This window comes from Canis lupus, chromosome 3 (assembly GCF_003254725.2).
Source record: "Canis lupus dingo isolate Sandy chromosome 3, ASM325472v2, whole genome shotgun sequence".
Taxonomy (NCBI): Eukaryota; Metazoa; Chordata; class Mammalia; order Carnivora; family Canidae; genus Canis; species Canis lupus.
This window is the reverse complement of record NC_064245.1, coordinates 38,037,913-38,065,571: the sequence shown is the minus strand read 5'-3', so window position 1 is coordinate 38,065,571 and position 27,659 is coordinate 38,037,913. Positions and strand designations below refer to the sequence as shown.

The 27,659-nt window shown below is 37.0% G+C and overlaps 1 protein-coding gene across 2 annotated transcripts; it reads right to left on the bottom strand.

Moving 5' to 3' along the window:
* Positions 1-854: 854 nt before the first annotated feature.
* MCEE (methylmalonyl-CoA epimerase) lies at positions 855-27,638 on the bottom strand. 2 transcript variants are annotated; one of them, XR_007409609.1, is made up of 4 exons: positions 27,496-27,638; positions 17,501-17,838; positions 15,929-16,098; positions 910-1,140 (listed from the first exon to the last, which is right to left on the bottom strand). XR_007409609.1 is itself a non-coding variant. In XM_025437201.3 (3 exons), exons 1-3 carry the CDS (start codon positions 27,575-27,577, stop codon positions 988-990), a joined length of 573 nt encoding a protein of 190 aa, XP_025292986.1. In that variant the 5' UTR covers positions 27,578-27,637; the 3' UTR covers positions 855-987. The 2 variants fall into 2 exon arrangements, 1 of the variants encoding a protein (XP_025292986.1); XM_025437201.3 differs by lacking the exon at positions 15,929-16,098 and having other exon boundaries at positions 855-1,140; positions 27,496-27,637.
* Between the last annotated feature and the right edge of the window lie 21 nt (positions 27,639-27,659).

Here is a 27,659-nt window from a genome sequence, read left to right as displayed (position 1 = left end):
TGAGGTAATCGGATGATGAGCATTAAGGAGGGCACTTGATGTAATGAGCACTGGGTGTTATATATATATATTTTTTAAATTATTTATTTTTTTTGGAGTTCAATTTGCCAACATATAGCATATCACCCAGTGCTCTTCCCGTCAAGTGCCCCTCTCAGTTGGGTGTTATATTCAACTGACAAATTACTAAGTTCTACCCCTCCAACTAATAATACCGTATATGTTAACTAAATTGAATTTAAAGAATAAAAAAAAAAAACAGCTACCTATGCACTCACTAGATCACTCACGAAGTGTTTCACAAAACTTCTTATTCTTATATCTAACACTAGCACCCAAAATACCTACCCATATGGAAGCTGTAAACAAGAATTGTTCTAGAAGAACAAAAACTTTTGAGGCCAAAAATCCTTACCCTAAAATTGAGGTAAAAAACCTCTCTATAACATCTTCAGAAAGTACTTAGTCCCAAATATGTAGCTATGAAACTATCAGCTGTCCTTTCATAACTGCATCCTCACTCACACAAGCACGTGCATGCCTACAGATATACACACTCTTTCACGCAGTAACATTCTATAGTCAATTATCACATTTTGGACAAGAATAATTTATTTCTATAAATATGATTTTAATAATATTTCTTAAGTATTTAGTAATCAAGGATTCCTCTAAATCAGAAAAAAACCCCAAATTAACAAATGTCAGTTATATATATTGATATACATATATATAATTAAAAAAATCTTTTTGTAATTTAGTTTTTAATTTTGAATTTGTTTTTAAGAGTCCACAATTAACATGGGGTTTGAATGCACAACCCTGAGATAAAGAGTCAGACACCCCATAACTGATCCAGTTAAAGTGCTCTTTAATTGTGAATTTTTAAGTGATGGAAGGAGTGAAGGATTCAATGCTGGAGTATAATTTGATGGGGAATTTCAGACTATTTAGGTGGGAATTTTTTAAGTTTCTTGCAAATATAAGTCAAGCTTGCTCCAATTCCACAAGAATACCACCACAGTCTTTAGGATGGAGAAAAATCACTGGTTTTCCATGTGCTCCTATTTTGGTCTCTTCACTGAGACTACGAATGTTCTTCTCTTTCAAATCCATCACAGCTGCATTTATATCATCCACCTTGAGAAAAGGAAATAAATAAGAATCACATTTGAGATCATTTGAGATCACATTTGAGATCACAAAAATACCAAACTATAGGATCTTAAGACTTAGAAGAAACTTTGCAAACTAATGTGGTCTATCTTCTCTGCCTCTGGGCAGAATCATTCCTAAACCTTCACAAAAATAAGCTTAATACTTCCACAGAAGGAAAAGCAGTTGGTAAATTTTCATAGGTGAGCAATCACAATGCTTAAGAATTTTCACCATTAGTAATTATTTCTCCTTATAACCTAAAAAATGTATGTTACATTTTACAATATTTTCTTTTAGTAGTACTACTGTTGATACTGCACATAGTTTTTTATTTATTTTTTTTTGTAAGAGCCTTGAGTTCCTAATTTATAATAAAGAGATGAGGCCTACCGTATAAATGGGCAAGAGATTAAAATAACAGATCAGAAGTTTTTAGCAGTATATGATACAGGTTACAGTAGGTACTCAAAAGATATGAGTGTTTCTCTGGATCCACAAACCTCCCATCTGCCATACCACCTAGTTATTACTTTTGAGATTAAGATTTCATATTTTAATGTAAATTACTATGAAATTGCCATCAAAATGTTTTTCCCCATTCTAAAAAATCCAAACATTTATAATTTTATGACTCTCTTCAAAATCATCTCTGTTTTCTTCATATTTACTGGCAGTCTAGGAAAGGAGCAAATGTGTTTCTATATACTGATGAAAGAATGATTCTCCTCTATCTTGGAAAGTCATCTTCCTTAGACTGGGAACCCAGTAAATGGATAGAAAGGTATTACATGAAATCCCCCATTCCTAGGCAGTCATAAATCGCCCTGGAGTTTAATAATATAATGGCATTCTAAACATTAAAAAAGCACAGAGAATAGAACACCCATGTACCCAACATATAGATTTAACAAATGTTCATATTTATACAATCTGATTTTCAATGAGCCAAGAATTATATATTAAATTCTAAAACTTGACAAACAACCGATAAGGAGGATACTAGCTATTACTATAAATAAATGATGATTTCTTCAAATAGTGTACATTCTACTTGTACACTCCCGACAATGTTTCATTTTAAACTTGATAGCTATGTCAAAGTCATGCCCAGACTATGATCATGGTTACGTCATGTATCTCCAAATACTCTCATCTTTTGCAGAATAGTAGAATTCCTCCTGATGTCTTATCTTTCCATATCTGGACATAATGAATTTCTTTCTATTGAATGTAACTTCTCTTTCCATTTTCCCAAAGTTAGTCTAAATTCAATCTTTCCATTTTAAAATAATTTAAAAATTACAGAGTACATGAAAATTTAAGGATACAGATAAAGCTAAGTACCCTTTTACTACCACCACAATCACTTTTCTCTCAAAAGGGAACTACTATCTTCAACTCAGCACACATTCTTCCAAATCCTGAAATAAATTTATAAGTTTACATATATGTGTACTAGTAAAGAATTTGGCCTTTTCTAAAGAGAGGTCTTGCCTCAACGTCTGGGAGATAACCTATGTAATCTGAGAGGAGTGTCTTTGTTTAGGGTAGAGGCTGACCAGATTGATTCTTAAAGTAAGCTGGCCAAACCCAAGTCTTAGAGGAGGAGCTGGCTATTCCAGAAACCATGTGATTTAAGATAGGAGCTGTGGGTCACAGGATATCAGTTGATATGGAGAAAGTTCAACCATGTGGTCAATCAATCAGGCCTAAGTAATAAAGTACCAAAAAAACCTCAATACTAAAGTTTTTGTTAGAGTCCCTGGTTGGCAATATACTCAATGCATATTGTCACACATCGATACCAGAATGGTCCTGAAGAAAATGGAAGCTTTGCGTTTAGAATCCTCCCAGACTCTGCCCTATGTGTTTCTTCCTTTGGCTGATTTTGATTGTAATAAACCACAACCGTGAGTATAATAACTTTCACTGAGTCTTGTGAGCATTTCTAGTGAAGTACTGAGCATGAGGGTTTAGAACACCATTAAATCTGCAGATGGTATCACAAGTGAGGTGGTCTTTTGTTGGACCATGTGTCCAATAAACTTGACAGTTGGCCCTAAACTTTGCAGTTTGGGACGCCTGGGTGGCTCAGTGATGGAGGTCTGCCTTTGGCTCAGGATGTGATCGTGGGGTCCTGGGATCAAGTCCTGCATTGGGCTCCGAGTCTGCTTCTCCCTCTGCCTATGTCTCTATCTCTATGTGTCTTTCATGAATAAATAAGTAAAAATCTTTAAAAAGAAATAAACTTTACAGTTTGACAAATATGTATATAAAGTTTTAAATATGCATATATATCTTCTGTATGCATTATTTTTTGTTTTTTACTTAAAAAATTTTAGCAAATTTTCTAAGTCAGCTGACATACAGGTGAACAACTTTTAACTACTACACAGTGTTCTAAAGAACTACTTTATAGAAATACAAAAGGCGATCTACTCATTCCCCTACTGATAAACATTTCGGTTAGAAGGGAAACCTGACCCTTTCTCAATGGCTAGGCCTAAATTGGTCTTCCTTGGTATTGCCAATGGAACACAAGAAAGCTTGGTGACTGAGTTCACAACAGACAAGATTCCACCGGCATTTAAAGGCATAAGCACAGGGGCAGGATCTGGTGTAGATAAGATTTTTAAAAATTAAAGCAAAACTTGGGGATCCTTGGGTGGCGCAGCGGTTTGGCGCCTGCCTTTGGCCCAGGGCGCGATCCTGGAGACCCGGGATCGAATCCCACATCAGGCTCCTGGTGCATGGAGCCTGCTTCTCCCTCTGCCTATGTCTCTGCCTCTCTCTCTCTCTCTCTCTCTCTCTCTCTCTGTGACTATCATAAATAAATAAAAATTAAAAAAAATAAAAAAAATTAAAGCAAAACTTAAAAGATGGAGAATAGATTGAAATATCCTAACAAAACGGAGCTAAAGACAGAGACAAGATGGAGTGACAGGAGCAGTATTTGAAAAGATAACTGATAATTTTTCATAATTGAAGAAAAATTTAAGTCTTCACGCTAAAAGTAAACTTAAGAATTAATCAAGATCAATATGAACCAATACATGTATATGTAACTCACAAAATTTAATAGCATGAATGATACAGAGAATATCTTAGGAGCTTTCAGGGAAAAACAGTAACCACCTTCAGTTAAACTGACAGCAAATTCTTTGTAATAGTATATATATATACAAACACACGTACCATAGTATACCAGTGAAACATTATGGGTGAAATTACATGATGTCTGGGAATGGCTTCAAAATAATTTAGGAAGAGAGAAATGTGGTGGAAGGGAGCATATATGGAATGAGATTGCCCATGAATTGGTAACTTAAAATTGGGTTAGATACATGAGAATTCATTACATTATTGTCCTTTTTTAATGTTCAAATTTCTGTAAAATAATAAAGCTAACTACAAAAAATAGAACTAAAATCTGTGGCCTCTAAAAGCAGAAGGAATGTAAAAAAAAAGTGTCTCAATAAAGGAAAGTAGAAAGAAGGAAAAAAATTTTAAAAAAGGTAAAAAGAAAATACTATAAAATACATAGACAATATGTTCATCATTAGTTATCATAAATGGAGATGGATTAAATGTATGAATTATAAAATGAGATTATCAGAATGAATATAAATTTTTAAAATATATTTGTTGATTGAAAGATATTTCTACAAAACAATAAAAAAAACTTTAGTTATATGTTCCCTAGAAGAGACTTACCTACACAAAAGATGAGTAAAGGGATGGAAAAAAGATATACCAGGCAAATATTAACCAAAAGAAAGTTGATAGAGCAATATTAGTATCAGCTAAAACAAAATTTAAAGTGAAATACAGGGCAGCCCAGGTGGCTCAGTGGTTAAGCACCACCTTCAGCCCAGAGCCTAATCCTGGAGACCTGGGATCGAGTTCCACATCAGGCTCCCTGCACGGAGCCTGCTTCTCCCTCCACCTGTGTCTCTGCCTCTCTTGAATAAATAAATAAAACCTTAAAAAAAAAAAGCGAAATACACTAAATAAAAAGATACAACCTAAAAATAAAATGAACAATCCACCAAAATGACAAAACAATTTCAACTCTGTATATACCTAATAGTACTGCCTTGAAACATAAAAAGCGAACCGAACATGCATAGCTCACAGTAACTCCTACACCAAGCAGACAAAAGATTAGGGATAAAAACAAGCTGTAAATCCTTTGACTACATTGGATCTAAGTGCCTTATTAGAAACGTGGTTTGTAGATATTCTCTTCCATTCTGTGAGATTTGTTTTTATACAAAACTTTTTAATTTTGATGAAGCCCAGTGTTATTATTTGTGCTTTTGGTGTTATATCTAAGAAACCATTGCCCAACTCAAGGTCATGAAAACTTATGCCTATTTTTCTCTAAGGGTTTTATAGCTTTAGCTATTACATTTAGGTCTTTGACTCATTCTGAGTTAATTTTTACATAAGGTGTAATGCAGCTCCGGGGTTTTTCTTGAAATGCTGTCTTGACCCAGTTTTGAGGCACTGGCTAGAGATTGGTTAATTCTTCTTGAGCAACTGATAAAGTCCATATCCTAACCATTCCCTTATTAGCTTCATACTCTGGGGCTATCACGTGCCTTCTCTAATTGCCCCAGAGACAGATACCAAACAACCATCTATAGTCCCTATGCCCCAGAGCCCACAGAATTATTCAAATTAGCCAATCCAAAGGGAGCCTATGAAATCTAACTAACCTCACCCCACTTGTCCCACTAAGCTTCCTACTACAGCTCCAGCTTGCTGTTACTCTGTCCGCAAGTGCAATCCCCAATGTGTAGGCCACATGGGGGATTGTGGCAGCTTTCTCTCACTTGGAGCTCTAAGGAACAAAGAATTTTGCTTTCCATCTATCCATTACTATTGTGTCCCACCCTCAAAAGAATCTTTAAATCTTATAAAACATTATGGTGTGAGCCAAGTGTTCTAATACATTCTTTTGCATGTGGCTATCCAGCTGTCCCAATGCCATTTGTTGAAAAGACCAGTCTTCCTCCATTGGATGGGATTGTTATTTTGTTGAAAACTTACTGTAAATATGAGGATTTGTGTCTGACTCCTAATTCTATTTTATTGATTTCTAAGTCTATCCTTATGCTAATATCAAGTATAAATCTTTCAATTTTGCTCTTCTCTTTCAAGATTGTCTTGGCTATTTGGGATCCCTTACATTTCAATATGAGTTTCAGGATTAGTTTGTCCATTTCTGCAAAGATGCCAACTAGAATCTGATGGGGATTGCATTAACTCCATAGATCAACTTAGGAAATATTGTCATTTTAACAACAGTCAGTCATATGATGTGTAGCATAGATTATATTTCCATTTATTCAGGTCTTTTTAATTTCTTTCAACAATGATTTGTAGTCTTTGGAGTGCAAGTTTTGCAGTTCTCTTGATCAATTTATTCCTAAGTAATTTACTGTTTTTGATGCTATTTTAAATGGAATTGCTTTCTTAATTCAATTTTTAGATGTGTGGTTAAAAAAAAATCCAGATAATCTTTGCATTTTAAATAATGTTTAATCCATTCACACTTAACATTCATATAGTTGAATTTGTTTATCTCATTTAATTTTTTTGTCTCATTAATACTTCATTCTTCCTTTCTTGATTTCTGTTGGTTAAACATGTATTTTTTGGGGTAAAAAAAAAGAGGAGTAAAAAAAACAAAGATTCTTTTTTCTGAAAAAATTTATTTACTTGAGAAAGACAGCATGAATGAGAGTATGAGTGGGAGGAGGGGCAGAGAGAGAGGCAGACTCCCCATTGAGCAGGGCGCCTGAGGTGGGGCTTGACCCTAGGATTCTGGGATCATGACCTGAACTAAAGGCAGATGCTTAACCGACTGAGCCACCCAGGTGCCTCTAAGAAACACTATAGAGCACTAATAGTTACCAGAGGAGAGGTGAGTGGGGAAAGGGGTGAAATAAATGATGGGGATTAAGAAGTGCAACTTGCTATGATGAGCACTGGGTGTTGTACCTAAGTGTTGAACCACTAAATTCTACACTTGGAACTAATATTACATTGTATGTTAACTGGAATTTAAATAAAAACTTGGAAAAAAAAAACATGTTTTTGTATTGTTCAATTTTATCTTAATTATATTTTAGGGGATGCCTGGGTGGCTCAGCAGTTGCACGCCTGCTCAGGTCGTGATCTCGGGATCCGGGATTGAGTCCTGGATCAGGCTCCCTGTGAGGAGCCTGCTTCTCCCTCTACCTATGTCTCTGCCTTTCTCTCAGTCTGTCTCTCATAAATATATAAATCTTTTAAAAAAATTATATTTTAGTTATCCCTTAATTTTCTTAACATTTAAAAAAAAAGATTTTATTTATTTATTCATGAGAGACAGAGAGAGAGAAGCAGAGACATAGGCAGAGGGAGAAGCAGGCTCCTCGCAGGGAGCCCAATGTGGGACTCAATCCTGGGACTCCAGGCTCAGGATCACGCCCTGAACTGAAGGGAGACACCCAATCACTGAATCACCCAGGCGTCCCTAATTTTCTTAACATTGCTCTAGAGTTTATAATGTCTATTTTAATCTTATTAGTCTACCATTTCATATATAAAAAAACTTACAATAGTATACTTTCCTTTGCCCAATTCCCATCCTTTCTACTGTTACCTTAAGTTTTTTTGTTATAAACCCTACATTTAAAAAATTTCAAGTCAATTATCTCATATAATTTGAGGTAAGAAAATTTTTATTTTATTTTAACCTACAAATTTAACATTTCTGGTGCTCTTCATTTCTTGTAAAGATCTGGATTTTCATTTGGTATTACTTCCCTTCATCCTAAAGGAATGAAGGCTGAATATACATCCTGAATATTTCTTTGGTTTTTCATAGTGCAGGTCTACTGGACAAGAATCCTCTCATTTTTGTTCAATGTAAGATACTTCCATTTCACTTTCATTTTTTAAAAAAGATTTATTTATTTGAGAGAGCGAGAGGACAAGCACAGGGAGTGGCAGAGGGAGAGGGAGAAGCAGGCTCCCTGCTCAGCAGCAAGCCAGACATGGGGCTCAATCTCAGGAACCTGGGATCATGACCTGAGCTGAAGGCACTCTTAACTGACTAAGCCACCCAGGTGCCCCTCACTTTCATTTTCAAAAAAAATTTTTTATTTAAATTCAATTTGCCAACATATAACACCCAGTGCTCATCTCATCATGTGTCCTCCTCTCACTTTCACTTTTGAAGAATATTTTTTCCATCAATTGCAGAATCCTAGAATTACAGATTTTTTGTTTCACGTTTTGTAGGAGTTTTAGGGTCACAGCAAAATTGACCAAAGGTACAGAGATTTCATACATATAACCTTTGGCCCTACAGATGCATAGCTTCTTCCATCATTATCAACATACTCATCAGAGTGTGACAATTGATGAACCTATACTGACAGCATTATCATCCAAAGTGCAGTTCACTGTAGGGTCACTTTTGGTGTTGTATATTCTATGGGTTTGGATAAATGTATGATATGTACCCATCATTAAAGTATCATACAAGGTGTTTTCACTACCTTAAGAATCCTCTGTGCTCTGCTTATTCATCCCTTCCTCCCGCTCCCAATCCATGGTAACCACTGATCTTTTTAGTGTCTCCGTATTTTGCCTTTTCAAGAATGTCATATAGTTAGATCACACAGTAGATAGACTTTTCAGATTGGCTTCTTTCATTAGTAACATATATTCAAGATTCCTCCATGTCTTTTCATGGCTTGAATCTGGGGTTGATGTCTTACCTCAAATTGGTAATGTCCTTGTAGGCTATTTCTACAATTGCCACTTGTGTTCTATTTTCTCCCTCCTCTTTTTCTGGGATTCCAACTATACTGATAAAACCTTTGACCATGTTCTACATCTCTCTTATGGTCTATTGTTTTTTCCCCCTCCATATTTCTTCCTCTTGATTTTGGACTCTAGGACAGTTAGAAGACAAATTTCTGCTGTTTTAAGCCACCAAGTTTGTGGTTATTTATTATGGTATCCCTAGGAAACAAATACAACCACCATATACCCATATTGAAACTGAACAATTAAATAGATGTCAGATGGTGGCAGCCAAGTTTCTCACTGTTGGTACGGGCAGTTATGAACCAAGCAAAGAAGGCTACAGTGGTCCATGTGATAATGGGTTAGAGTTAGAGACACCAGTATGAACTCATGAGTTCATAAGTAGGCTATATATACATCTTATAATTTCTGTTTGGCTATGCAGAGAAATTATCTATAGATGTATGTATATATACAATATATACATGTCCTTGCTCTGTTAGCTCAAAAGGCCAAGAAACGGTGATCCTCCGGTAGCAAGAAGCATATCTAGAGCTCGTATCTTGGTTTCTAATACCATTCTCTAATAAAATGAACCAGGGCTCCTTGGAGAAATATGTGGCTTTAGACTAGGGCAGGGAATATAGATGATAAGTTGGAGCATCTTGCAGTGCCAGAAAGTAAGGAAGTGTGGGAGGAAAACAAAAAAGATGTCACATCAGAGACACAGGAGTCAACCCAAAGTGCGCTTCTGAGAAAGCTGAACAATCTAAGCAACAAAATAAAATGGTATTGGATTACAGCCCAAAGTATAAATACTTATAAACCTTCACTGATATAAAAAACGTCTTAATGAATAAGTAAATTATTGAGTAACAAAAAGTTAAATAAATAAGTGGGGAAGAACAGACAAATCTTCCATTTGGAAAATTTCAATTTATGGAATTTTCGAGGAGATGGAGCTTAACTCTCCCTCCCTTCAGCCCTGGCCTCACAGTGACTTCCTTCCAAAGTTTATATTATGAAGAAGGGGGGTGGGGAGTGTAGCTTTACAGTGGAGAAATATGATGACATTTCCTCAGGTAGGGAATAAAGGTCAATATCAACAGTAATAAGTCATGTTGATAATATATATCTTTGATGTGATATGAGAATGACACTTTACCTCTGTGGTCTCCCTCTCAAAAATCAATAACCCTAGTCTGTCTAAATCATGAGAAAAGTCTCAATTGAAGGACCTTCTACAAAATAACTGACTGGTAATTCTCAAAAATATCAAGGTCATCAAAAACAAGTAAACAGAAAAATTGTCACAGGCAAGAGGAGCCAAAGGAGAAAAGGAGACATGATAACTAAATGTAATGAGGTATCCTAGATGGGATCCTAGGACATAAAAAGGACACTGGGTAAAAACTAAGAAAATATAAATATAGATTTTAGGTAGTAATAATACGTCAATTTGGTTCATCAATCATGACAAATATACTATACTAGTAAGAGGTTAATATTTTTAAAAAGGGCCTAAAGAGATTAACAACCATTTATAACAAGCGGACTTTGAGTCATGATTAGAGTAAGTCAACTCTAGAGACATTTGTGAATCAATCTAATAAATTTGACTCATGAACTATGTATATGATGGTGACAAAAGATTTTGAATTTAGGCACAAACTATATAAAAGTAAAATGACATGTTGTGAATGACTTAAATACTTTAAGAAAAAAAAAATAAAGCAAATATGCCAAGATCTTGAAAACTGTTGAATCTGCATGACGGGAACATTATCTTTTTTCTACTTCTTGAATGTTTGAAAAAATTCATAACAGAATCATGACTTTTTTCCAAGTGCCCTTTGGTAACTTCTACTCTAAATATGACCATGGATATTTTCATCATAGAACATTCGACCCATGTACAAATATCTACAATTCTGATGTTGCATCTCCATTTTTAGTATACTACCTCTTCGATATTCCTTAACTCAAGAAATAGTTCTATGATTTAATAAATTACTTATATTTTGAAAAAATGCCTACATTAACAGAGACCCTTAACAAGGCATGTTGGGTTGACTCCTGTGTCTCTGATGCCTACATTAACATTGTACTAGCATCTATTTCTATTTCTGTTACTGATTTTGATTTTAAAGATCTTGTATCATATTTATGCTTTTGTTAGAGTGTTGCTATAAAATTTATAATTCTTCAGAAGAACTCCCTAGTATCTTGCTTGGCAGTAGTAAAAACAAAGAAATAATACTGTCATAATTTTCTGAATTGAAAGTAGATGCATTATGTACTCTAAGATTATAATAAATGCAAAGCAATTTGATTTGGGAAATTAAGTCTTTCCCCCTAATAAAAATAACACAGCCAATAACAACCCATATATGAATTTTGTTTTTACAATCCTTTGTACCATTAGTTAATGTATCTTTTAGCTCTGTGTGACCTTGAATGCCATGAAGTAAAAATCTGGGCTATTTATCTCATCTTCTTATCAAATTTTTTTGTTTTGTTTTTTTGGGGTTTTTTTTTTTTGGTGGTAGTACCTTAAGACTGGAAATTATTTTGATTTTCTGCTGTCATTTGTAAATTAAGAGTGCCAGTATTCCAAATAAAAATGTTTGGGCTGTCACAGTCAGAATTCAGAATCTTCAGGTAAATCTTATACTCTCTAGTCCTAAACTGTCTCATCTCGAAAAACATCAATGCAGGCTTACCTGTGTGAAGGCAAGAAGTTGGGACTAAATAACATCTTTTTAAAAATCGTATGTAGGGATCCCTGGGTGGCGCAGCGGTTTGGCGCCTGCCTTTGGCCCAGGGCGCGATTCTGGGGACCCGGGATCGAATCCCATGTCGGGCTCCCAGTGCATGGAGCCTGCTTCTCCCTCTGCCTATGTCTCTGCCTCTCTCTCTCACTGTGTGCCTATCATAAATTAAAAAAAAAAAAATTAAAAAAATCGTATGTAATTCTCAGTGACCAAATATTATGAAGAGTATGCTACTGAAAAAAATATATTTTTTCTTTTTTAAAAGATTTTATTTGTTCATGAGAGACAAAAGAGAGGCAAAGACATAAGCAGAGGGAGAAGCAGGCTCCTCAAGGGGAGCCTCATATGAGGGACTTGATCCCAGTACTCTGGGAAGATGCCCTGAGCTGAAGGCAGAGGCTCAACCACTAAGCCACCCAGGTGCCCCACCCCCCTCCCCAATTTTTAAAAATTGAATTATAGTTAACATGCAACATTATATTAGTTTCAGTCATACAACTATATTGATTCAATAACTCTACATTGAGTAATATACAGAATAATAAGTTTCCAATGGTGCATATTTTAACTACTTCCAAAAATTTGGGCTTTTATATAAAATTACAATGATCCTAAATGATATCACTAATGAATGAAATTTAATCCTCAAATTGACAGAACTCCATGAAAGTTAAAATTAAGAGTCTGGATAAAATATTTGTTTCAATTATCTTTTCTATCCCTTGCTCTAAACTAAAAACTAAATTATTCAAACTTAGCAATATTACTCTGCATGAGTTTCAGAGGGTTCTTGTGTATTCTTGGAAATTATGTCAGAAGGGCATATATCAATCACCTCAACTTCCACATTTGTTCAGTTGACAGGACTCTTTTTATTCCAAGAGGATCTCTCCTCTTCCTTATTTTTTCTTGGTAAGAAATTGCCCTTTCTTTTACAAAATGATGTTAGCAGTAGTTTGAAACTTACATTTTTTCCCTTATAACACAAGGTTTAAAACCTCATTAAATTGCCCATTTTTGTTTTGCTTTGTTTTGTTCTCTGGAAATGTTATCTTTCTATGAAACTCCCACATCTGGGAACTGGTGACATACAGATCACTCATGAAACTTAGCTATCTCCTAGGGTTTATCATAAAGCCAGAAATAGAACTTTTATTTTCTACTTAAATTTTATATATATATATATATATATATATATATATATATATATATATTTATTTTATATATTTGACAGAGAGAGAGAGCATACGGGGAGCAGCAGGCAGAGGGAGAGGGAACAAGCAGGCTTCCTGCTGAGCAAGGAGCCTGATGCAGGGCTTGATCCCAGGACCCTGGGATCATGACTGGAGCTGAAGGCAGACGCTTAACTGACTGAGCCACCCAAGTGCCCCTAAACTGGAACTTTTAAAAAATAAGTTGTCTTACTAGCTTTACAATCTTTCTTCCATAAGGAATATATGCTCAGTGGAAACAGATCTATAAGATATACAAAGCCATAAACAAAAAAATAAGTTCTCTATTATGACATTATTCAGAAAATAAAACGGCTGCATTTCTTTACACTTTTTAATCTTATTTTTTTTTTTACGTTTAAAGAGATTTAATTCATTTATTTGAGAGAGAGAGAGAGAACAAGAGCACACAAACAGGGGGAATGGGGCTGGGGGAGAGTGACAGACTCCCTGCTAAGCAGGGAGGTGGACTCAGGTTTTGATCCTAGGACCCCAGGATCATGACCTGAGTCAAAGGCAGATGCTTAACCAACAGAACCACCCAGGAGCCCCTAATCTTCTCTTTTAAATAACATTTTTATCATATGCTTTTCCCCAACAGCCTGGTACAGTGAGGGTTACCTCTAGATAAAATCTAATATCCTTTTTGTACTTGTAATGCCATTTCTCAGACTGGTAAACCTGATTCCCATGATCTTCACTATACTTCCTTATTTGATTAAACCTTCTAAGAAATCAGCCCTATTCCTGCTGCTGTCCTTCCTTCAGCAATGCACTCTTCACCACATGTGTGTTCCCTCCCCACTCACCTGTCTACACTTCCCACTCCATCTGAGCTCCCCGTCACCCTGAGCTGGACCTACTCATGCATGGGCATCTTACTCAGTCTCTGGCTCTCCCAAGGTAGGCAGCTCCCACTTGTAGATGCTCTTCTTACCCTACTCTGGCTCCAACACCCTGCTTTGGGCTACTCCAGCTCTCCCCACAAACATGGACAACTATTTTGCTGTGCCCAACCTAAGTCTTCAAGACTGAATTGTTCAGGAAGGGAAGGAAGGGGGAAGGAGCCATAATTATTTTGAATATTGCTTATTTTCCCTTTTGTTTCAGCAACTACAAAGTGATATTCGGTAAAGCAAATAAATATAGTAATCTTACTTAAAGGGAAGGTTTTATTTTGCCTTACATTTCTCTTTTGTTCTAACTTGCACTATTACTTATGTTTGTTATTTTATATCTTATCAACTGTATTTTGGTCAGTTACCACCAATCCTCTGTGGAAAATACAGAGGATGTATGAATAAATGAAGCAAGCAGGCAACTCCAGGAAGATAGGGACTCCATGTTTTGTTCAGCTACATATTCCAAGCAAATTATGTAGTGAGAATCAAAGTGAAACTGAAAATACTCAACAACCAGCAATATAATGCAAACAGAGACATCAACCAAATAGGGTAAAGGGGACCTTATGCAGGGGTCCCAGGGAAGGTTGCTTCCGGAAGGGGGATGTTACTCAGGAGGTTTAGCAGTTGTTTACTAGCTAGCATGGAAACATTAAATATTTTTTACAACTTCAAGACAAATTTGTTGAGTAAGAAAGATTTTCACTGTGACATGCCTTGCTGTCTGGTTAAGTTATTTAGTCAAAGTATAGCTAGTTCTACTCAATATCAGAATCATTTCTTCAGTGAGAGGCCTGTAGGGGGCAGGAAGTGCACATTGGCAGCATCAATAAAAGCTGTGCCAGAAAACAGCAGGCTACTTGGTCTATACTGCAAGCAAGGGGAGGTAACTTCTAAACTTCCTTTAGTGAGGGACGCCTGGGTGGCACAGCAGTTGAGCATCTGCTTTTGACTCAGGGCGTGATTCCAGGGTCCTGGGATCAAGTCCTGTATCGGCTTCACCATAGGGAACCTGCTTCTCCCCTTGCCTATGTCTCTGCCTCTCTCTGCCTCTCACATGAATACATAAAATCTTAAAAAAAATAAATAAATAAACTTCCTTTAATGAAAGGCAAACCACGCAAGTTTAAGAGACTTGGAAAGAAAAAATGGAAACCAAAAGCCAACTTGGACAGATAACTGTTGATACAACTGGGTGAGATACTAATCCACGTCTGAGAAAAAAGTACATTTTGTCTAAAATCTCTGTTAAGTCAACTAAAAGCTGAGGTGCGTGTGCATAGTAGACACACTACTAAACCAGAGGTTTTATTTATTTTATTTATTTTTAATTTTTTAAACTTATTTATGATAGTCACACAGAGAGAGAGAGAGAGAGAGAGAGGCAGAGACACAGGCAGAGGGAGAAGCAGGCTCCATGCACCGGAAGCCCGACGTGGGATTCGATCCCGGGTCTCCAGGATCGTGCCCTGGGCCAAAGGCAGGCGCTAAACCGCTGCGCCACCCAGGGATCCCCCAGAGGTTTTATTTGAGGCCCCAGTGAAAAAGAATATAAAGTATCCTGGTGATAATTACAAGAAGAAAGTCACTTCTCTGATGGGGTGAATTTATCATTTAGAAGAAGAGCGCTAAATAAATGGCTGACTGACTACAGACTGTACTTGTGGCCAATTGTACCATGTGACTAAGCTTGGGACCATGGGGCATGAACAGGGGTGATATGTGTAATATTTAGATCCTCTGCTTACAGGCATTTGTGCTGTATTCTCTCTCTGCCTTCTCTCCCCTCTGGGTCACCTCACTTTTAGATCTAGAACAGAAAAATAAAATCCATCTATCCATCTATCTAGTTAAGCCCCTTTATTTTTTATAAAGAGCAGAGAACAAGGACAGGGGATGTCATACTAACATAGCAAATAACTTTTCACACCTTTTCCTATTATACATCTTCATTTTATACTGACATACATTTTCATTTCCCCTTTTTAATCTGTGCTTTTGGATTAGCTGTTACCTTAAACTTTGTTCTTTACTTAACTGAACTCTAACTCACATGGCAGCTTCCTTTGAAGGCATGGGCTCTCTGATGTAGAACAGACACTGTAGTGTGGGAAAGGGAAGAGTCAATTCAAAGGTTGATGATCCTGCTTCTCATCCTGGGGGGGTGTCTTAGACAAACCCTCAAGTCCACTGACATAAAGACTTGCAGCCAAAATTAACCTCCTAAAAAAAGGTGTAAAGGTTAAATATTAGGCTTGTTTAGCTCCTAACATACTATGTCACCCCAGCCTCAAATTTTAAACTTAGCCAATATAATGAAGGCAATCTGGCATCATGGCTAACAGTGCAGATCCTGGAATTAGGACAAATTTAGGTTTGAATCTCAGCCTTCCCAGTTACTAATAATTTGACTATGGGCAAGTTAACTGTCAAAGGTGAGTAAAGTCGCTCATAGAGTAGCTGTGAAAATTAAAGAAATTAGTACACATTAAATACTCCATATACTACCAGAAGATACAATATGAGTTGTTAGGATAACTCTATTCCTTTCCATATGTTATTCCCTGTCTGGAATACCTTCCTCCTCTTGTTGACTTGGGGAATTCCTTCACATTCATTTACAACTTAAAGCCTGTGATGATGCCTTCTCCTCTCCTCCTGCCAGCCAGGAGCAATCTTTCCTTTATTGGTGTTACTAAGAAGACATGTCTATTAATGCTGCTTTATCTGCCTGTTTAAATAGTTGCCCCTTGTCACTGTGCACATGATCCATTTCTTCCTCATTGCTGAATCCTATTACTTGGTAGAGTGAACATTATAGGTTCTAAAATATATTTGCAAAATGAACTAAATCCTTGAATTCACACTAGAATCAACCCCCTTCTCTTCTAAGTTAGGAATGAGGCCTACCAATAAATTACACCATTCTTTTTATCAAAAGAATTGTCCTATCAAAATGATTTAAACCAAAGCATAATCAATTAGTTTGCTGATATTACAAAAGGCAGTTATTTGATACAGGCTCTCTAATGAGAATGTTCCTGTCTAACATTTCAAGTTTTTCTTGGGAATTAAGCAGATGCAATTGAAAGGTCTTAAAAATCAGTCACCAATTGAAAGTGTATTGCTTTTGTAATAAGGAAGAAGTTATTAGAATGTTAAGGATAGAAGATAATCCTAAGAATACTTAGCATGTATATGGAAATTCTTTATAGTCTTCTTCTAATTTATAATTTATAAACTTTATTTATAAAATTTATAATTTATAAACTGCTTCTTCTAATTGCCTTGTATGTAACAGTGAAAGCAGCTGTATTCCTAATTACATGGGAGGTTGCGTGTAATTAATAAGTACTATAGCAGAGATGCAAATCTATTTTGGTCAGCTTTGGTGGCCTCTGTTGTGGCCATTAAATCTAGACTTCAATAAAATATATTATTATTTAGTTTTCTAAAGGGAAAGAGAATATATCCATGGATCCATCTTTGAGTAAGACCAGTATTACCATTCCCTTTTAAAAACTTAATACCAGCTTCTGATGACAGTGACAATATGTAGTCTTAAAGAGTAAAAGGCACTTTGTAAAAGAGAAATTTGAAAACACTAAACATTGAAATAAAATACCTCAATGCAGATATGATGCATTCCTCCAGCCTTGTTTTTCTGCAGAAAACCTGCAATTGGACTGTCATTTCCCAATGGATGAAGCAGCTCCATCTTGGTGTTTCCCAGGTTGACAAAAACAACAGATACTCCGTGCTCAGGAAGAGGGACCACCTCACTTATCTGGGCCCCCAGAATATTCTTATAAAATGCCTTGGCTTTTTCCAAGTCTGGCACTGCAACTGCTATGTGATTGAGTCGACCCAGGTTCCACACAGGGCCTGCCACTTGAAGCGAGGACTGTGATGTGGAAAAAGTTCTCACTTTTGAAACCGGTGTCTGAAGCCTAGAAAAAAACCCTGAAAAATGGAACAGCCATTGGTATCCTTCTTTTTGAAAACTAATGGATTTATAAAATTAATTTTTTAAAAAAACTAAATGAATAATACATTTAAAAATCATTTATATACCTATTCTGGTTTTAATTCCTGAAATTAAATCGGTGAGATAAATGGAAAAAATAGGTCAAATTACTCTGCTCTGAAACAACTGTCTGAACTAAAAAACTAATTCTGAGCTTTTCAGATTTAAAACAAAGACGGCATTTTTTCATAATAATTTCTATTTACTGATAACACTTAAAGGATAACTGCACAGCACTAAGAATTACTTGCTATTCTCTACATTTCACAAGAGGTTAAGTTTGAACGTGACAGTGAAATACACATATTTAAACAAGAACATGCAATTTTCATCCCTACCTATAACCAATTTTTTGTCTTATATTCTGTAATATGTATTAAAGCCATAAAAAGCTTTGCAGTGCTTTTTAATGTGATTTTTTTGAATGATTACTAAGCAAAATATCTCACTGTTGGGAAGATTAAGAGAGTTCTTAAACTTATGAGAATTCCCTCTGAGACCAGATTTTTAAAAATGCTTCTTTTTGTAATTGTGAAGAATTAGAAACAGAACTTCTGAATGTGAAGAAATCTCTTTTATTCAGAAATTGAAGAGACCTGTAATGTGTTCTCCCTGTGGATTACTGTTTCCCCAGTCCCCACCACACTGGACTTTAAGAGCCAGATTCTCCCCAGAATGAAAGCTATAGACATATATAAGGTCTAAAAATAATGTTGTAATACTACATCACTTAATATAAAAGGCATAAAATACCGAACTGAAAAATACATATTCTAAAACAATTAGGTTTAGCTTTTAATGTAAAACACTTTAAACAGTACTTAATAACACAGAGCTCCAGCTAACAATTTCCCTTTACTGAAATTGCTGATAATGAGGAAATTAAAGTGACACTATTAAAGATCACAAACCTTGTGGGGAAAGGCAGTCTCATGAGTGTAGTCTTTCAACCCCCACTCAACTGCAGAAGGATGAAACTTCCTTACCAGGAGATATAAAGAGCCCACTCGGCCTGTGCAGGGCTTATCACCTTGTCCTGGGAGTAGCTTTCCCTCTTTCAGACTCCGTGAATGCTCTTTTGTCTCAGCTTAAAATGTGTGCATCATAGGGCGAACCTCATTGCTATGTCACTCCTCTGCAAAGAGGGGACAGGGTTTTTTTGTACTGTGGCATAAGAGGTGTGTGTATAGATAAACTGTCCTGCACCAGCCACTGATAAAGACCCAATGACAATGGTGGACCAACACTCACCGTTAAAGGTAATCTAGCTGTCTCCTTTCTGTGTAAGTAAAGCACTATTCTATCATACTGCTTGTGTTTTCTTTGAAGACTCTGATACCAAGATGAAACAGGGAGTAGTGTTTAGAGCTCTCCCCTGGCACTGGTAACCAGTACATGGTACTCTGCTTGACAAACACGATGCATCATAAGTCAGAAGAAGGCAAAATTCAGCCTAAGATACTCTTCTGCTATGCTCAAGCCTGTATTACTGATTATTGAAATACCCAAAGGTTGTCATTATCAATAGGCTGACACAGATCAATTCTTGGATTCACCATATTATGAAGTTCATGTGTACTCCAACCTAGTACACAAATACATAAATGTACAAGTGAAAGAAAATTTCATAAAAAGCAGATCTGATTCTCAATAGATGTGATGTGGTCTGATAGTTTCTACTCTCTTATATTTTACTTCAGCTAAAAAAAATTCTGGTACTACCTGCTAAATATCTACCTTGCTAAGTTTGTTGTAAAGATTAGATATTTGGTGTAAAAAATATAATACAGTGCCAAGCATACATAATAGGTGTAGAATAAATTCAGCCATTCTTATTGTTACTGACATAAAATGATCATTTGCTAACTGTCTGGTATTCAGGGCAATCTGCGGAGACCAAGAATTTATCTTGAGAGCATGGTGGTAGCAAATTTTAAAAATGTCAACAACCAACAAAATCATTGGTCAAACTGCTTTTCCTTTCTTTCCTTGCATCCCTATCTGTGCATTTTGCAATGAAAGTCCAATACAGAATGTATTTACATTAAAAAAAATTGTAGCTAAGGCCAGTAATCTTTAGAGTAAAATGCACATCAAAAAAAAGTCGTTTGCACTGTGAAATTTTAAGGGTATGTCAAATATTGAGTTTAGGTATTTCTGAATTCTTATCAGTGTTATCTCTATAAGAGATGGGCAGCTGGTGGTTTCTTGGCAGGCCTCCTATTACTAGCAATGGAACATAGAGAAATATCAGAGGAACAAATTACAAGATGTCCAAATGAAGGTGAAGGTTTATACACTGTTCCAGTTTGTTGGGGAACATTCTAACACTTTTGACACTGAGAAGGAAGCCCAAGCAAATCATGTTATTGGAAGCATCCCTGTAGTCTGTCTACCTTTCTCCATAATCACCTTCTCATTTGGAAATGGGAGAAGGAGTTATTAGAATGACTGGCTCTTTTTCTTTTTAATGGAACACAAAATCTTCATTATATGTTAGGACAGTAGAAAGATAACATCTTTATATAATGTGAAAGTCAAGACTTTGTAGTTATAGGATTACCTTATCTCTAGAAATTTAAATTAGTTTGAGGAAAGAGGTATTACCTTATTGGCTTTATTAGGTCCCTAGGAATAGAACAAAAATAAACCCCGTGAGAATTCAATAATTCAACTTCTTTAAAATGAAGGGTTAAGAGGGACGCCTGGCTGGTTCACTTGTTATGAGTCTCTTGATCTCGGGGTCATGAGGTGGAGTCCCACTGTGGGTAGATTACTTAAACAAACTTTAAAAAAAAAGAAGGGTTAAGAACTTAAAAATGGCCAAAAAACATATAAGATACTCAGTATAATTAGCTGTTAGGGAAAGGTAAATAAAAAACACAATAGGATACCAGTTCATACCCACAACTACAAGTGATCATGAGGATATGGAGAAACTGGACATTGCTGGTATATTGCTTGTACCATTGCTGGTAAGAATGTACACTGATAGAATGTAAAATGATAGAGCTGTACATTGCTGGTAAGAATGTAAAATGATAGAGCTGCCATGGAACAGTATGGAAAACTCAAGAAATTAAATATACAATTAGCATGTGACTCAGAAATTCCACTCCTTGGTACCTAAAATAATTGAAAATATGTACTCAAACAAAAACTGGATACAAACTTTCATGACAGCACTATGACATGACAGCACTTTCATGACCAAACAATGGCAAATGATTCATATTCATAAAGTGGAATTTATTTTTTAAAGATTTTATTTATTCACGAGAGACACACAGAGAGAGGCAGAGACATAGGCAGAGGGAGAAGCAGGCTCCTTGCAGAGAGCCAGATGTGGGACTTGATTCCTGTTCCCAAGATCACACCCTAAGCCGAAGGCAGACTCAACCACTGAGCCACCCAGGCATCCCATGCCTCTGGCAAATTTTAAATGATATTTTTAATTTAAGTTGCCCTCTGACTGGTAGGAATTCACAACTCTAGTTTCAGGTTTCTCTGCCTCCCATCTCAGAAAGGTACAACTAACTGCATTACTTTGAATTCTGTAATGTATAATTTGTGACTATTCCATATAGTTTTACAATAAACTACAATGTATAAATATGTAAATGAATCAGGTATTTAAGCCTGTTGGAACCCTGGGTGGCTCAGCAGGTTAAGCGGCCAACTAGATTTCAGCTCAGGTCATGCATGATTCTCAGGGTGGTGAGATCACACAGATTTCTTTGGCACTCTCTCTCTCCCCCTTTGCCAACCCCCCTCATGTGAACACACACACTCTCAAATAAATAAATCTTAAAAAAAATAAAAACAAAAAAACCCAGGAGTGTTAAAACCCAATAGGATTGCAAAGATGAGTATCTACAGATTTAAAAAAAAACAAATGACTTCCACAAATCAGGAATCTGATAAGAAATAGACAGCTTACCAAATCTGGTGTGTATGTTAACTCTAATTCTTATCTTTCCCTCAATATCAGCACTTGCTAAATACTTTCAATGCCTTGACTTAAAAATAACATTGCATTTCCTTCCATTCAGATTGCATTTATTTCAGACCAGTCTTCCCAAACACTGGCTCCAAAGAAGTTAAAGGTTTAGCTACAAGGGCCTATACTCAACTGCATTAAGGGTACTTACTGTTTAAAAGAAATTATGTTAAATATGTACATAAAGTGTCACAAAATTGTGAGTAGTCACTTGTAGTAAGGTCTTCCTAACTTCTCACTGAGATATAATTTAAACACTAATAGGTTCACTCATTTGAGGTGTATAATTCAATGTTTTCTTATACATTTGCAAAATTGTGCAAACTTTACATAACATAACCTAAATTTAGAACATGTAATATTTTGTTAAAGTCTGAACTTTCGTATATCTTGCTTGAGGAAATATAACATACTTAGAAAGCCATTCATCAGAAGTGCCTTCAAGTTGTTTGGTGAGAAGCCCCTATGTTTTCTGCATTCAGCCAGTGGATGTCACAGCATCATATACTATTTTCAACCTGTTTAAAACTCTGCTAAGAATAACTTTTTTACTCATCACAGTCGGTAAACAGACTGTGTTTCTGTACCCCCACATACACATGACTCCATAATAAAAGTAAATCTCTCCTTACAGTCCTAAAACTTGGCCACTGTTGTCTCCTAAGAGGATCATCTTCTATTTTCAAAACACCTTTTTTCATGAGTCCATCCTTTGCAAGCCAAATTGGAATTTATTGTGTGTACTCATAGGATTTATTTTTCTGAGCTTCTTCTGATTTTTTGTGAAGTATTATGTTCCTTAAAGATAGGGTCATAACCTAAGATTACCATATTATCCAGCAATCCCACTTTTGGGTATATATTTAAAAGAACTGAAAATAGGACTTCAAGGAGATATTTCTATATCCATGTTCACAGATGTATTATTCACAATAGCCAAAATCTGGAAATAACCCAAGTGTCCATCGACAGATGAAAGTATAAGATGTGATATACATGTACAATGCAATATTATTCAACTTTTAAAAGGAACGAAGTTCTGACACATGGTACAACATGCATACACTTTAAAAACATGCTAAGAGAAACAAGCCTTAGAACAAAAGAACAAATACTGTATAATTCCACATTAATACAGCAACTGGACTAGTCAATTTCATAGAAATTAGAATAGTAGTTTCCCAGAGGTTGGGGTAGGAGATAACGGACTTATTTATCAATGGGTATAGAGGTTCAGGTTGGGATGATGAAAAGTTCTGGAGCTGGATGGTTGTGATGGCTGCACAATACGACCATACAGATGAGTCTTGAGCAAAACGGGAGGCTCAGAGTGCTGATCACCAACACAGTAAAAAAAAACGCACATAACTTTCAACTACCCAAAATCTTACCTGTTGACCAAAAGTCTTACTGATTAACATAGACAGTCAATTAACACATACTTTACATTATATGTAATTATATGCTATATTCTTACAACAAAGTAAGCTAGAGAAAAGAAAATATTAGGAAAATTGTAAGAAAAATATATCTACAGTACTGTACTATAAAATTATGAGTATAACTGGACCCATGCAGTTCAAACCTGTGTTTTGTTCAAGGGTCAATTGTATTTAATACCACTGAACTGTACACCTAAATATTGTTAAAGTGGCAAATTTTGTTATGTATATTTAACCACAATAAAAGAAAAAGGGAGTTATTTAAGGTTCAAGCATCTAATAAAATAGCAGAGTAAATCAAAGCCAGCCTTTGGAATACATTGTTTTCATTTTACTTTTCTCTTAAGATGATGTCTATATACTTTACCAAAATATACATACATATATATATTATTAGTATTCAGTTCTTGCCATAAAGTATGACTTGTTGGAAATTACATTCCCTTCCTCTTAATACCCCCCATTAACTACTGAATAAAAGTATTTCTAAAAATACACATATAAAAATGTCTCTTCTCCAATATTCAAATTATTATTTATATGTTTACTTTTAGGTTTTGTGATTAAGTATCATATGACAAGCAGCATGTGTTACAGTTAGGAATGTGGGCTCCAGTGTTACACTGCCCTGGTTTAAATCTTGACCTACTATTCATTCTGTAACTTGGGCTAGTTACTTACCCACTCTATCTTTCTTTTCTCATATAGGAAGATAATACCTACCTCATAGAACTGTCATGAGGCTAAAATGAATAATATATACAAAGGGTTTAGAAAAGTGCCTGGCACAAGTACATAACAAATACCAAGAACTATCATTATGGGCACTTACAGGAAGGTTACATAATAACTTACTTATAAATGCAAGCATCTCTGACTTCTAACATATGTTATGCTTTTAAAGGAAAAAAACTGTGTACCTACCCTATATACATATATACTAGAGTTATGCTAAAAATTTTACTCAAACACTAAATATTACTGGTATTTTTGCCAATGTTTTGGCATACATAGTATTTCTGTATTCCCTGCATCATTTCATCAATCCACGACTTGCTACTTTTTACAATAAGGAGTCTATTCTCCTTTTACTCTGGAAAACTTACTGTGTGGGCTGTGATTTTAGAAGATCTTTGGTAGTATTTCAGTATTCAATGACTACTGACATCATGATTTCATAAAACTACAGTATTTAGTAACTACTGACATCCTGGTGGAATAATGCTTTTGAAAGGTATTAGAGGCACAGTCTTCTTTTTGCCTTTTTTAAAAAATATATATTTTATTTATTTATTCACAAGAGACACAGAGCCAGAGGTAGAGACATAGGCAGAGGGAGAAGCAGGTTCCCTGTGGGGAGCTTGATGCAGGACTCGATCCCTGGACCCCGGGGATCACAACCTGAGCCAAAGGCAGAGGCTCAACCACTGAGCCACCCAAGGGTCCCCTCTTTTTGCTTTTTGATACAAGAATAGTGATTTACAATTTTTTCAAGTTAAAATTAGTTGTTTATAATAACCCTCTAACTCATCCACACTGCTTGTGACTATTGCTTTAACTTGAAAACTCCTTTTAATATCACAGAGAAGTGGAAACTGGTAACAATTCTGCCTTTCAAGAATGTGTAAGCTGGTTATTATCCCCAGTGCAGATATGCTCTAGTCTCTAGGCATTCTACACACTGCTGGGGTTTACCAACAGTAGAGAACTGAATCCTGTGGCATAACATGGTGTATCATCTTGCTGATTTGACCTCACTCATCAGGAGAGACCCATGGCTTTATTTCATTGTTAGAGTTATGCAACAATACTACCATGTAAGCTTGCTTAAATCTGTAATCTTGCCTAAGCAAACTGTGAAATCATGAATTCTGAAGTGGGAATATATCATGTGGTAGTCTAGCTCTGCCTATTAGTCCTCATGACCATAAAATAGACATAACAGTAATAGTTCAGGAAACACTTTAATCTTCACCATAACTCTGTGCATCAGACAATATTATTTTTCCCATTTGCAAACATGGAAAATAGGCCTGATTAAGTAATTTCTTCAAGGTCGTACTAAGCTGGGCCTCAAGCCCAGGTCTGTCTGCATCAAAGTTGATATTGTTAAACCATGATGTTGAATTCTTTTTCCTCTGAAATTTTTACCATTCCTTTGATTCTCAGTTTTTAATATCCTTAGTGTATGTTTTATGTACAATATCTACATTCTAACAGATGGCTTCCTAAGAGATGATAAGAGACAACACTTTCTTATTTTTTTATCTTTGTTTTTTGGAAAGTGTTACTTGCAATCGTGTGTAAGCTAAGCGTGTGTTATTATCAACACTTGAGAATCACCTATTAATTAGATTCATTTCAACAAGCTGTGCTCAGCCTGTTATAATATTTTTTCATGTATACCTATCACCTCTTTAAACTGATAACGTACTGAAATAACTAAAACTATTATGGAGCACTTCTTTGTATGTGGCCCATCACTTAGCCCTGATGACATACAGTGATAAGTGTATAAGAAATGTTGTGATTGGTTGAGAAAGACTGTAGTGGTCAATAAAGAATTGGTTAGGGGCACCTGGGTGGCTCAGTGGTTGAGCATCTGCCTTTGGTTCAGGGCATGATCCTGGGGTCCTGGGATGGAGTCCTGAATCAGGTTCCCCACAATGAGCCTGTTTCTCCCTCTGCCTATGTATCTGCCTCTCTCTGTGTCTCTCATGAATAAATAAATGGAATCTTTAAAAAGAGGAAAAAAAGAAAAAGAACTGGTTAGTTTGAGATGGGAGTTCAAAGGAGGACTAGAACTGTTAAGTTTGACCAGAGACAGCACTATCCAGCAAAGAGATCTAACATTATTAAAGACTCACCCCCCTGAATACTTTCCGAAGGTGCTAAGCTGAAGGCTTATGGCAAATGTTCAGGAATAACTTTGGACACGTTACACACTTGGCACTCTTCCTAATAAGAAATTTCAGAATTCAAATAGTGGCTCTCTGACAAAGAAGAGGAAAAAGAGAGAAACAGGAGAAAGTGGGTAGCCTGAGAGTCAGAAAAATTGAGTTTCTGTCATTACTGAGTCTATTTTTTTTTTTTTTAACGGAGGTTTAGAGGACTCAAGGAACTTTCCAAATTCGTCTGCCTTTGTCTTTCCTGTTTACATAGAGAATAGCAAATATATTAGGGCAGGAGGGAAACAATACTCTTGGTGTTCTTCACAGCTGACCTCCAAGTGTTCCTAGGATACTGGAAGTACTTAGGACTTCGGCTTACGTTTGTTTTTTTTAAAGATTTTTATTTACTTATTCATGAGAGACATAGAGAGTGGTAGAGACATAGGCAGGGGGAGAAGCAGGATCCCTGCGGGGAGACCAATGCGGGGGACTCCACCCGAGGACCCCGGGGTCAGCCGTGAGCCAAAGGCAGATGCTCAACCACTGAGCCACCCAGGTGCCCCTAACCAATTCTTTATTGACCACTACAGTCTTTCTCAACCAGTCACAACATTTCTCATACACTTATCACTGTATGTCATCTGAGCCCCGCGGGTGCCCCCAGCCTACGTTTCTTAAGGGACTCGCCCCACTCTCCTAGAGTGCACGGAGATCAGAACTCACTGTCCCTCTGCCATTTTTTCACCCACTTCTGTCCCAGCCGGGCCGTCTGTCCCCGTGGGCAGGTCCCTTCCCCCCTCTGGGGTCACCTATCTTTTTTTTTTTTTTTTTTCTTTATTTTATTTGACGGGGCGGGGGGCGGGGCACAAGCAGGGGGACAGCAGGCAGAGGGAGAGGAAGAAGCAGGCTCCCCCTGGAGCAGAGAGCCTGACGTGGGGCTCTACCCCAGGGCAAAGGGATCTCGATCCGAGCCGAAGGCAGACGCTTAATCAACTAAGCCACGCAGGCGCCCCTCAATGTACAGATGGCAAGGTCAAGTGCACACACCCGGGGCGGGGGGTGCCAGGGAGGCTCGAACGCTGTGAGGAAACCCCACGCTCCCCTGAGGCGTTCCCGGGAGGTCCCTCCCGCCCACAGGGGCTCACAGGTGCCCAAGCCCAGGGACGCGGGTGCTCCGGCCGCCGGCCTCCTCCGCCAGCCCCCGCGCTCGCGCCCCGCGCGCCCCGCTCCCCGGCAGGCCGGACCGCGCGGGGTATTCACCTGCTGCGCCCTCCGCCGCCGCCGCCGCCGCCGCCGCCGCGGCCGCGGCCGCCGCCGCCGCCACTTTCCACATGCGCGCCATCTTGGGAAGTGAGCCGCGGAGCCCCGGGAGGCTTCACGTGGGGGGGCGGGGGAGGAGCTCCGCCGAGCGGCGGGGTAAGGCG